The 11,248-nt window shown below is 36.1% G+C and overlaps 1 protein-coding gene across 6 annotated transcripts in view; it reads left to right on the forward strand.

Annotated features, from left to right (window-relative positions):
• The window catches only part of LOC138939976 (uncharacterized), a 156,520-nt gene extending 145,706 nt beyond the window's left edge, over positions 1-10,814 (forward strand). For all 6 annotated transcript variants that reach the window (XM_070308391.1, XM_070308397.1, XM_070308393.1 and 3 more), the window contains one exon: positions 285-10,814. In XM_070308391.1, the coding sequence (XP_070164492.1) occupies positions 285-624 (340 nt within the window). In that variant the 3' untranslated portion in view covers positions 625-10,814. The remainder of the gene's footprint in view (positions 1-284) is intronic.
• The last annotated feature ends 434 nt before the right edge of the window (positions 10,815-11,248 follow it).

An 11,248-nucleotide genomic window follows, 5' to 3' on the forward strand; every position in this document is an offset into this window, starting at 1 on the left:
CTCAAACATAATATTAAAGTTGCAAGGAAGTAGCAGCTATTCGAAAGGATCTCTTTCTCTCTCTCTCTCTCTCTCTCTCTCTCTCTCTCTCTCTCTCTAGAAAACAACTTAATATCCGCTCAACGTCATTTGCCCTCGATTGAGCGGGTGAAAATCGGGAGAGAGAGAAAGAGAGAGAGAGACAGACAGACAGACAGACAGAGACAGAGAGGGGAAGAGAGAGACAGAGAGCCGTCGTCACGCAATGGAACAATATAACTCTATCGATCCTCTCTGACCCGCAGGCCGTCAGTGACGTCAACAGCGGGTCTGCAAATGTCGCGGGATTGCGAACAACGTTGTCCGGAATTGGACGCCTGCATAAACGCCTCGCTTTGGTGCGACGGCGTGTCCCATTGTCCCTCCGGTTACGACGAGGCCCTGACGCACTGCTCCGTACTGTTACGGCTGCCACCTTTGCAGCTAGCCCTTGGTGCACTCGTCGTCATCACCGTTCTCGGTGTCGCTTGCTTCATCATCTGGCGGATCTGTCGGCGGCGAGGCCGCCGTTCGATATCCCAGCACCGTTTGAAGAGCATCTCGTCCGAGACGGCGATAATCGACGGCAAGGAAGTGATATGCTGACACAGCGACAGTTCTGTGCGTTACGTCGAGGTTGATCGGGTTACTACCGTGTGACGATCGCCGTCGTCCACGTCGTCGTCGATCCGGATTCCGGCGGTCCTCCATAGACCAGCGGCCAGACTCTGCTCGGTCCTACTCTCCTGAAGAAGACGAGCCAGCTGTCGTCGTCGTCGTCGCCGGCGGAGGATCCGCGGAATTGCCTCCGCGTAACGCGCAGAACTGTCGCGTGCAAGAGATACAGCACGTTAAATGGAAGAATCAGAGTTCGCACCTATGATCGCAAAACGCGTTCGATGCTCGATGACTCGGGCGAGTGGGAGAGCGCCTTCTTTTTTTTTTTTTTTTTTTTTTTTACCGAACAAGCGGATTTCGTTCCCGATCGGATGTTCTAGTCGAGAGAGGTGGATCTCGTTTTAGATTCAAGAAACAATGACAGCCGACAGGAGCAGAGAATCGAAAGAGTCGGATGATCTGATTAATAGAAAGTGTCAAGAATTATAGTATAGAGCAGTGATTGAAATGTTCTTAGGATTATAAGTTCAATCGTGTCTACATCGGAACCAGGGGTGCGAAAGAAAACGTGTAACGGCGGATTAATCCAGCGTGTTTGTTGTAACTTTTCATTGATCAACGTTACAGCAGCTGTCTGGTTCTATTTAATAATTTCTAACAATATACTGCCAATTCGCAATTTTCTCATTTTATAAGAGACTGAATCATTTTATATATATAACTTTTTAAATAAAGAGAGAGATTTAAATATATCTGACAAAATATATTTACCTGATGGCCAATTTTTGTAGTAAACTTAGTAAAATTTAGATGCGCATCGCAGCAAACGCGTTATCAAGTTCTCGGCCGAAAGCTACAGCAGACATCGAAACAATCACTGCCGCGATAGCCGGCAATTTCCGGAAGTTGTCGAATTTTGATACCTTTCGTTACCTTCGCGCGTTCGACGCCTTATTACTTTTCAAAGAACCGTTACACGTCCCATCCACGCGAAAGTTTTCACAATTACCTATCAAACTGCCCGAAAGTCATCCCGAAATGAGGATTAAAAAAAAAAAAAGAGAGTGAATAGTAAGTCGCAGAATTAAAGTGCGAATTACTTCAACGAGGACAATAAATAATAAAATCCTAGTAGTATGTCACTATTATGGTAGAATGGCTTAGTGACGATCGAACGACGCTGCGCCTTGATCAGATGTTCGACGGTTAGCACAGCAGTAAGTAAATATATATAGTAAGTGATTATATATATTTTGGCGATGCGTAATGCCTGAGAATTAATGCTGTAATAAGTAAACGACGGGCTTAGTAGGTCGATAATGCGCTGTTAGCAGATTAGCAAGTTATTATGGGCCAGTTTCATCAATATCGGTTGACCTTAACCGTATTTTAACGGTTTGATTACCGCAAAGTTCAATGTAGCAACGTAGTTAAATTAAAACTGTAATTATAACAGACATTAATGAAACCGGTCTCTAAATCATTTTGTCTCATTTTCTAATATTAACCCCGACAAAAAACTGATTTAAAGCTATATTGATTTATCCAATTAACAGATATACAAAATATATATATTTGATATCACAGACGCGATATATCGAGCATTATTGTGTGAAATAATGTTCGAGAGATCGTGGAGCGGAGCGAGTTTTCGTGATCGACTATCGATGACGATTAATTAACCAAGGCGCCACGTCGATCCGATTGACACATCTTGATTAAGAAACACCTCGTTCACAGAAATCCGAGGCATCGAGCGTCGCGCGCAACACATGCTAGTACTAACTACGTTAGTTCTTCTTGGTAATAGAATAGACAAGTGATTCTACACACAAAGCGGAACGAGGAGCCGTCTGTCTCGTCTCGTGCTCCTTTTTTCTTTTTAAACGCGCGTGACATGACTCACACGAGATTGTCTGTAAAATATAATAGATAATTCGGATATGGTCGACGCGCTCGCAATGTCGCGCGCGTCAAGTCGTCGCATCGTTATCGTTACTAAGATAAATTAAGACGTCGATCGAGGAAGATATTAGATACTTAATGCAACGTGACGTACCATATTGCGGCCGTGGTGACGCAAGAAACTTCAAAATCTCGTTACCACTTATCGTTTACTGCCAAAAGTAGTCGATTACACGTCGTCGACAGCGAATAAAAAATTTCGGATAGTTACACGCGTTCGTAGAGTTTTATTACAAGCCGTTTCGTTGCATCAATTTATCATTTTTCGTGAGCGCGCGATACGATAAAATAGCGAAGATCTCCTCTACGTATCATGGCCGTAGATCTTTTTCGAACGTCTACATTGCGCTTAAGCCGCGCCTCGATGTCAGCAAATGCAATTGCAATCTGAGATGTAAACAATCGAGATAAGATTTGCGCGATTATGAGAGGAAAATCTCACTGACTCGATTAACCGAGAAATATAAATGAATGGAAACGTAGTTGCACGAGGCGAACTTAGCATCGAGGTGTAGCCTCAGCGAGAAAAAATTTCAAATAGAGATACTGACCAAGTTTAAAGCGATAGCCGACTTTAGGCGACTTAATTATTCACTTTAGCGATCTCGCTGCTGAAGGAGCGAATAATATGTAGATTAATCAGTAGCCTGAAATTATGTGATAATATATAATGCTGTTTTCCTCGGAGCTGTGCTCCGACATTATTGTTAATGCCGGGCGAACGCGAGAACATTCTCGCGGATCAATATTCGAGAAGGGCCACATTTCCTTCCTCTCGCTATACTTTCAACGTAAAATGGCAACATGTTATGTTAAAATTGAGAATAGGCAAAGTTTAGCGAGACGGAATGAAATAGAATGGCCGAATGTGGGCAGTTCATCTTGATTACGCATACGAAAGCACACCGACGTCACCGTCGCGGCATGTATACCTTGTTCATACTTGTACATAATCAATTATTTATCTATTTGTATCAAATAACGATGTTGCATGTGCACTTCCGCTCGCATGTTTCAAAACGGACACATATTCTCATTTCAATTATTTTTAATTCGCACGCACACACATATACACATTTCCAATTTTCCTTACTCGATTTTATGTCTACCGCGTTATCATCCGAGCGTTTAATTTTAATCAGCAATTCAGAGACAACGTGATGAACGAGCTTCATCCGTATATATTTTCGCCTTCGCATTAATTAATGAAGATAAAATTACGAAGTTTTCAATATATGATTACGACTATTGTTGAGGAGATCGTAAATATAGCAATTATAAGAAAAAAAGCAACCGTTTAATGATCCCAAAGTACGATCGATAATGAGGTCGCAGTTTTATCGAATCTATCGTTTGTATTTTTTAACTAGCTCGTTATGTCACAATGTCAAGCGATAAAATTTTGACATCTATAACTATGACTCGTAGGACTTTTAGTACGACGCGTGACCTGCATTCTGTGTGTTACCTGTAGTCTGTCTCGATAAAAATTGCACAAGTGTCGCACAAACTCTGAAGAGATCACTACTTCTTACTAATATATGAGACGGAATAGTTGATACAAAACTAGTCTCTTCTTATCGACAAAAATAAATTATCGAAAAGAAAAAAATTCTGGTCAACAAGAAATCTTTAAATAATACAACAATACAAGAATTACATAAATAGCTTTTTTCGTACAACGTATGTATATCGATTACTGCGAGCGGAAGTTCGCATCTTGTCGTTTTACTACTCGATAAGCGTAGACCTTCAGAAAAATCACGATAAAATCGCGTATATTCTCTCGAAAAACAAGATTCACTCAGAACGGAGTAAAAAAGAAAAAAAGACGATGGAAGCTTGAAAAAAATCAACGAAAGGAGAAAAGTAATGTGCTGATATCGCACGCTGTCAGCTAACCGGAAATACCGCCAAATACCCTCTCGTTATTTTCGTGCGTATACGAACAATAATTAACGCGTACATAACTGAAGAGTGCGAGAAATAAAGATTCTAGACGTGACGTATGATATTATCAAGTTCTTTACAAAAAACATTGAATGGAAAAAATTATACTACATTATGGTTGACTCTATGAAACAAATTTCAATTTCATTCTTATTCTATTATCTTTGAAAACACATATGATATATACGAGTTCCGTTTTGGTCGACATTCTGCGGGAAGATAAGATTTACCGTGTTACGTTGTAAGTGATAGCGTTACGAATTAGTCAGACTATGGGAAGCAACGCATGCAACATGTGTCACGAAAATACATTTGATTAATTACGATCTTGTGTTAAATCAGGAAGAAGCAATACAAGTTTTCTATCGAAAAGGAGGTCACGATTTTATGATTTTTTTATCTCTATACCCGCAAATTTTTTATATCTTAATCCTTTTTCTCCCTTATGTACAATATTATGGAGTAACTCACAAAATAACCAAATATTCACAAAATGCCATTTATTAAAACATAAAATGTCACATCGTTGCAAAAAGGCCTTTCTTAAGTAAACCAAAAAAAAAAAATGACATAAAACGCAACTGGATTTAAGGAAAAAACGAATATTTTCTAAGGATTAAAAAAGATATTTGCTCGTATCACAATGAATATCAGAATAAATTGTGCTAATTATGTATAAAAGTTTTCGTTTTTATTTGGGACCAAAAATATAGTTTCATTCAATACTTGGCCTGCCAATAACGTAATGGTTTTACATAATATACATCTTAAACAAGAATATCGAAATTCTAATTCACTGATTTGTGAAGGAGAATTAAAGACTGATTATTTACAACATTTATATATAGTTTGTTTTTATTAAAACAATTTGTACTGCAAAAATTTTTTTTAACGAGAGTCAATAACTTTGTCACTCAATTATTTGTAACTGTTGATGGACTTAAATAAAATACAAAATAAAATGTTGCATATTCGTGAAAAAAAAAAATCGTGGAAAATACCAAGATTGCATAATTTAAGTGACAATCACTAGTGGACTGGAAGAATAAAATTTTCAATCTATTTTATACACAATTTCTGTAATAATAACTTTCATAATTTAAAGTTACAGTTTAAGCCGAACGCAACGATATCAGCTTTAAAGCCATGACCCAGATACGGAGCCATCATTCCCTGATGTGGTTCAACGGAGAGAAATCTTTCTAAAAATAAGTCATTAAAGGTCTTCTTCTAATTATGTTAATCGTTTCTAACACGAGCAAATTAATTCACGGAATAGCACATAATTAATTGCAACCTAAATAATTGCACGCACAAACGCAATTATATCATTTTCCATTTACAACGGAAACAATTTTAATTCTCCGAGAGAGATATAAGTAATGAAAAACTAATTATTCTACGAAAGGCGAGTGGTGACCTCCTTTTAAAATTGATTGTTGTATTTTAAACGACGGCATATAAAAATGAAAATTTATTTTGACAAAATTTACGTCGATCGTGTCATTCTTTTGACACTAACAGAGGCGTTACATAATAATCTTATCTCATAATCATTTATGCATCACGAAGACATGAAATTTCAATCACACCAAATTATCACATGCGTAACCGCACAGCCGGAAAGCTGCAAGAACCGATCACAAGAAATATGTCATCGCGTGTATAGTATTGCCTTTGAAAGCCACCGTGTTCGCATATCCGACGACAGTAAAAGTTTACTAGCCATGGGACGCGCCGCCTGATAGTGCATCGTATTTTGCTGCTGTCGAGGGTGAACCGCGACCTCGACGTCCGGCATTGCCATTTATTACAGAGCAGAGCGATAAAATTTTATTATCGCAGTGTGCACGTAATCGTGCTACTATCCCCCCGCGTCCATGAATATCTCGCATTTAAAAATTAAAGAGTGCATGATTCGTTGCACATTTGACGATAAAGCAATGTCTCGTCGGAAATTATTATAATATGCTACCGATAACTCGATGTAAAATCACATGTAAAATTGCTACTAATTCGCTGCTAATAAAGATAGCTTTATAATTTATCTTATTAACGGCGAATAAAGACAGATAAAAGTATGTGTTTAAACAATCGTTTAAAATTTAAAAGCCGATCGGAGGATGCGTAATTGCTTATCGAAACGTTGCAGGAAAGGAAGAATCGACATTTAATTTTTGCCATCTAAGACATGATGAAACTTCGGTCTAAGTCTAAGGATTAAATAAAATTTTAATGTAGGACAAAGTTACGCTTCTCTTATGAGATGCGAAGTCTGAAGAATGTGACCTTTTACTCGCCACGGCAAAATGAAGAATATTGCGAAACTTTGTAATTGATATCGCTGTAAAATGAATTAAGTTCATTTTAAAAACGATATAAGTCTAGCCTTGAAGTACTATAATTTTCAACGTGACGTATAAATCGTTACAATATCTCCATCTAATATATTTTATAAACTAGACTTATATCGCTCACAAAACAAACCAGTTAGTCACATTAAATTGTTGCATATGAAAAATGTCAAATTCCAAAAGTCGTATATCAGTTTCATGGAAAAGTCTTATAAAGTATAAATCTTTTGCTAATCAAGTATTATTGCGCATAAAATAATACAATTATGATTTTTTTAAAAAGTATGTTTTAATTTTTGCAAAATGAATCAATAAATGAAATATAGGGGAAAAAAAATTGAAAAGAGAGTTTATATATTACTCTATGATTTTAAAGAAAATTGCTTCTCACATTTCTTCAAATGAAGAATCGACTATATACAATGTATTTGTTTTATTTATCCGTAAAAAAAATTATATTTGAGAATCATCGATGTAAGATTGGAATTGTAATTCATACGCAATAATCTATAATAAATATTCAAAGTTAGATCTTTGATCTAAAATTAATTTCCGTTACGTGAACGCTAATGTTTCGCGCGATTCGCGTGTATATGCGTTTCAAAAACAAAACACACGAATTGCAAATGTGCTGCCTTGCACACAGTTTCATGTTATTTTCAAGAATGATAACTATTCTATGAATACGACCCTCAAAATACGGTTCTAGCTAATTGCTAATTTAGAGAGGGAAGGAGAGATACCGTCATGTTACTTGCATAAATATCGATCATTATATAACTGATCGGCGTGGTCAATATACATATATGGAAAACAAACTTTCGTCTCTATTGGCCAATTCTCCCGGCTCGTGTTTCGATTGTAAATAAACATAATCGTACGATTCTAGATCACGATGTAAGTCAATAAAGTAATTACGTGTAGAGACGATTTTTAGGCATTACTATTAAAAATGTAAAATCATATCCGCGGCTACAATTACGAGAGATGCAAACGATCAAGCTGTTGATCAAATTGTCAACTGTCAAATTAAATTTACCGCACGACTAACAGCGATAAAACTCGCTCGCTTTCGAGATTTTCGCGCTCTATGTCCATTTACCTGTGATCATCAAATATTATGATATTTGGCGATGTGTCATGACACACCGAATATATGACAAAGTTTACAGAGAGACAAAGAGAAACATGAAATGTTGTTTCGCCTTTTGTGTATTTAAAAAAAAAATTTTTTTGATAAAACATCTGTATGTTGAAAAATATTGTAAATTTTTGTCTGTCGTTATAGTCACTTCTCCTTCACTTTTTTATCATCACCTGTCCAACATCTAAAAAAAAAACTGATTGATTATTCATTCGCTATTATAACGAAATAAGAAAACAGGCTCTCTCTCTCAGTCACAGTTTTGGCCAATGGAAAAAAACTTTTATATCCCTTTTTGATCGTTAAAGTTTTGACAGAATTAGTTTCAAGTTAGATAAGCGAAGGAAAAGTGTACTATCAGCACGAGATAAGAATAAACCGATATCAACCAATGAGAACTAATGTACTTTGTTATGCTAAACATAGAACAACACATGATAGTCGCGTGTTTGTTACGAGGTGCATTGCTTTATGTATTACCTGCGACTTACGCGATTATTATGCAAATAAAGATTGTAACGAGACGAAAAACTCGCGTGATTGCGTGTGTAGCATATACATACATACTACACACATAGAATTCTACGCTGCCGAAGATACGACGCTTATCGTTTCAGGAGTCTTGATACTTCGCGATATAATTCGTGTAATAAATATTAAACAATTGTCTCGTTCTTCTACGAAAAATGTAAAGTTTGTGTTAATTGTTATTAATACAAAACGATATCAGAATCGCATATCGATATCGCTTCTGTGTATCGAGATAAGCGCTCCGTCTCAATCACGATTCTTTTATATGATATCTCTTATTTTATAAAAATATACATGCTCCATTAACGAATGATGAATAGCGAAACAGTTTATTAAGAATTTCTGTTGATTTACGGATAAAAAAGTAAACAAAAAAAATATTCAGATATAATTGAAAAGATTGCGAAAATCAGCGCGTTTCAATCGCGAAGAATTGATGGATTCTGTTTTTAAATAACATCGTTCTCGTATTCTCGAAGATATCTTTATGTATCTTGCGAGAGCGCATTGTTGTATCGCGCTACAAACATGAACGGCGTAAATTGTGAGTCACTGTTTTACGAATTCAATTTTCATATTATCTATTTTATATTTTCATATCATTCCATACCATCGCGGAAAGCCTCTTCTTTTCAATCGTCAACATCGGTCGTTTATGTTTTATAACGTGCACAAATAACGCGAATAATCTATCTTCGTATTTTGCAGCGACATTGTCACCGCTTATCACCGTCCCAGTAAAAGCATTTCGCAGTTCTTTTCAGAAAATGCGATTCGATCGTGCTCCAAAGCGAGATTGCTCGCGAGAGATCAAATCTGTTCTGCATTCGCCATCGATTGCATCGCATTCGATCGACTGTAAATTCGATGATCGTATCTCGAAATTCGCTTCGTTGCACACTCGACCTGAGAAAATAACATAAAACGCGAAATTTTAATCGGCTCAAAATCGCATGCATCGATTCGAATCTCGATAATCCTGATTTTTCATACGAAGAGGCGAAGCTTTCTCGCGATAGGCATGACCGATTGAACGATAACATTAAAAAATCATGCATGTTTTGGTATATATTGTATATGTTAATATAATATGTAATAATATGTTGATATATCTTATAAATTCGAATGGTACATGCGCACACATATCTTTCGGGCTTTTTTACTAGCCACTTTGAATACGTTTAAATAGAAGTTCTGCGGAAAATAAGACTAATTTTTAAGCTAACTATAAAAATCTTATGCGATTAGCCCACTTCGTAAATTGCATATTGTCACTATTATGATGAGCGCAAGTCAGCAAAAACTCTGACAATAATATCAAGATACACGCACGCACGCACGCACGCATGCACGCGATTTTACCACGACATCCATAAACGCACATGTCATATTTATTCATAACCGATCTATTTGAAGACAGTGTGACACGAATCGCAGTGAACAAATGTCAATGCTTTAAATATAACGATGTAACTTTAACAGTAAATCAAGAAACTGATATTAAGATTGAACATCGTTAAATTGTTAATAAAAATAAAATATGAACGATAGAGTTAATTTATAAAATAAAGAAACAGATAATTTTTTAATAATTCTAATAATTTTATAGTTTTAATTCCAGAAGTAGTAAAAAAAGAAAATTCTCTCTTTGAAAGGTTGGGTCAAAGCAATATAAAAAAATTTAATTTTCCGAGATATAATTTCATAAGATGAGTTTTCCATTTACTGAAATTGGTTCTTCCATTCTTCGCGGACAAGTAATTTACTTGCATCAGAATGCAAGTGTCAAGTTCGTTGCGTAATGAAACGGCACACAAGGCAGCGACCCGCGCATGAATCATGGGTGTGTCATGATTTATTCACGGACAAAGCGGCCGTACCTCTCGGAAGTGAATACGTCATATGACGTTATTAAAATCTAACTCTTGCATTAGACGATTTGCTGACGAAAACGCATTTGCATTTCACAACAAATGACGTATGCGAGACCGTGTTTAGATCAGCGAAGCGTCGTCGCGCGATTTCGCGACGCTTCAATGACTGGCGATGTCATTATATACCGTTAATTATTCCACAGTAAAATAAGAACAATAATGATCGATCACCTATCAGACATAAATCTTAATCGATCCTCTGAAAACATGCTCACGCGACATGCATATAGTTACTAATTGTACCATTACCGATTACCGACTCGAGGTATATCGAATATGCAACATTTTTAATAAATTATTTTGAAGATTGCTCGCGCCTTAATTTTTTTTCTCGAAAACCCTATAAAATCACGTAGGTACGTGGTTTCCTCGTCCTTATAATTTATTAACTTTCTTTCATATAAACTGATACTGATATTTCGCGATATCTATTCTCATTAATTTCGATATTAATTTTTCAATATTAACGTCTTAACTTTTTTTAGTTAAAACATTGAGAAATATATAATATATTTATGACGCAGAATTATATAATATGATTTTATAATTAAATAATTTTATGAATTAATATAATTTTATAATTAAATTACGGACTTGTTTTTATTTAAATCTTTTAACAAATACAAAAATTTTTTTATTTTTGAAATTTTATGACCCGAAAATATGCTTTCGCGATTATCATTGCTCTATATATATCCACATATGTTGCAAAAACTCTGTGGTTTGTTTGCTTA

Source organism: Polyergus mexicanus, unplaced genomic scaffold, assembly GCF_030449975.1.
Source record: "Polyergus mexicanus isolate NDT 795.1 unplaced genomic scaffold, iyPolMexi1.0 SCAF_15, whole genome shotgun sequence".
NCBI classification, from domain to species: Eukaryota; Metazoa; Arthropoda; class Insecta; order Hymenoptera; family Formicidae; genus Polyergus; species Polyergus mexicanus.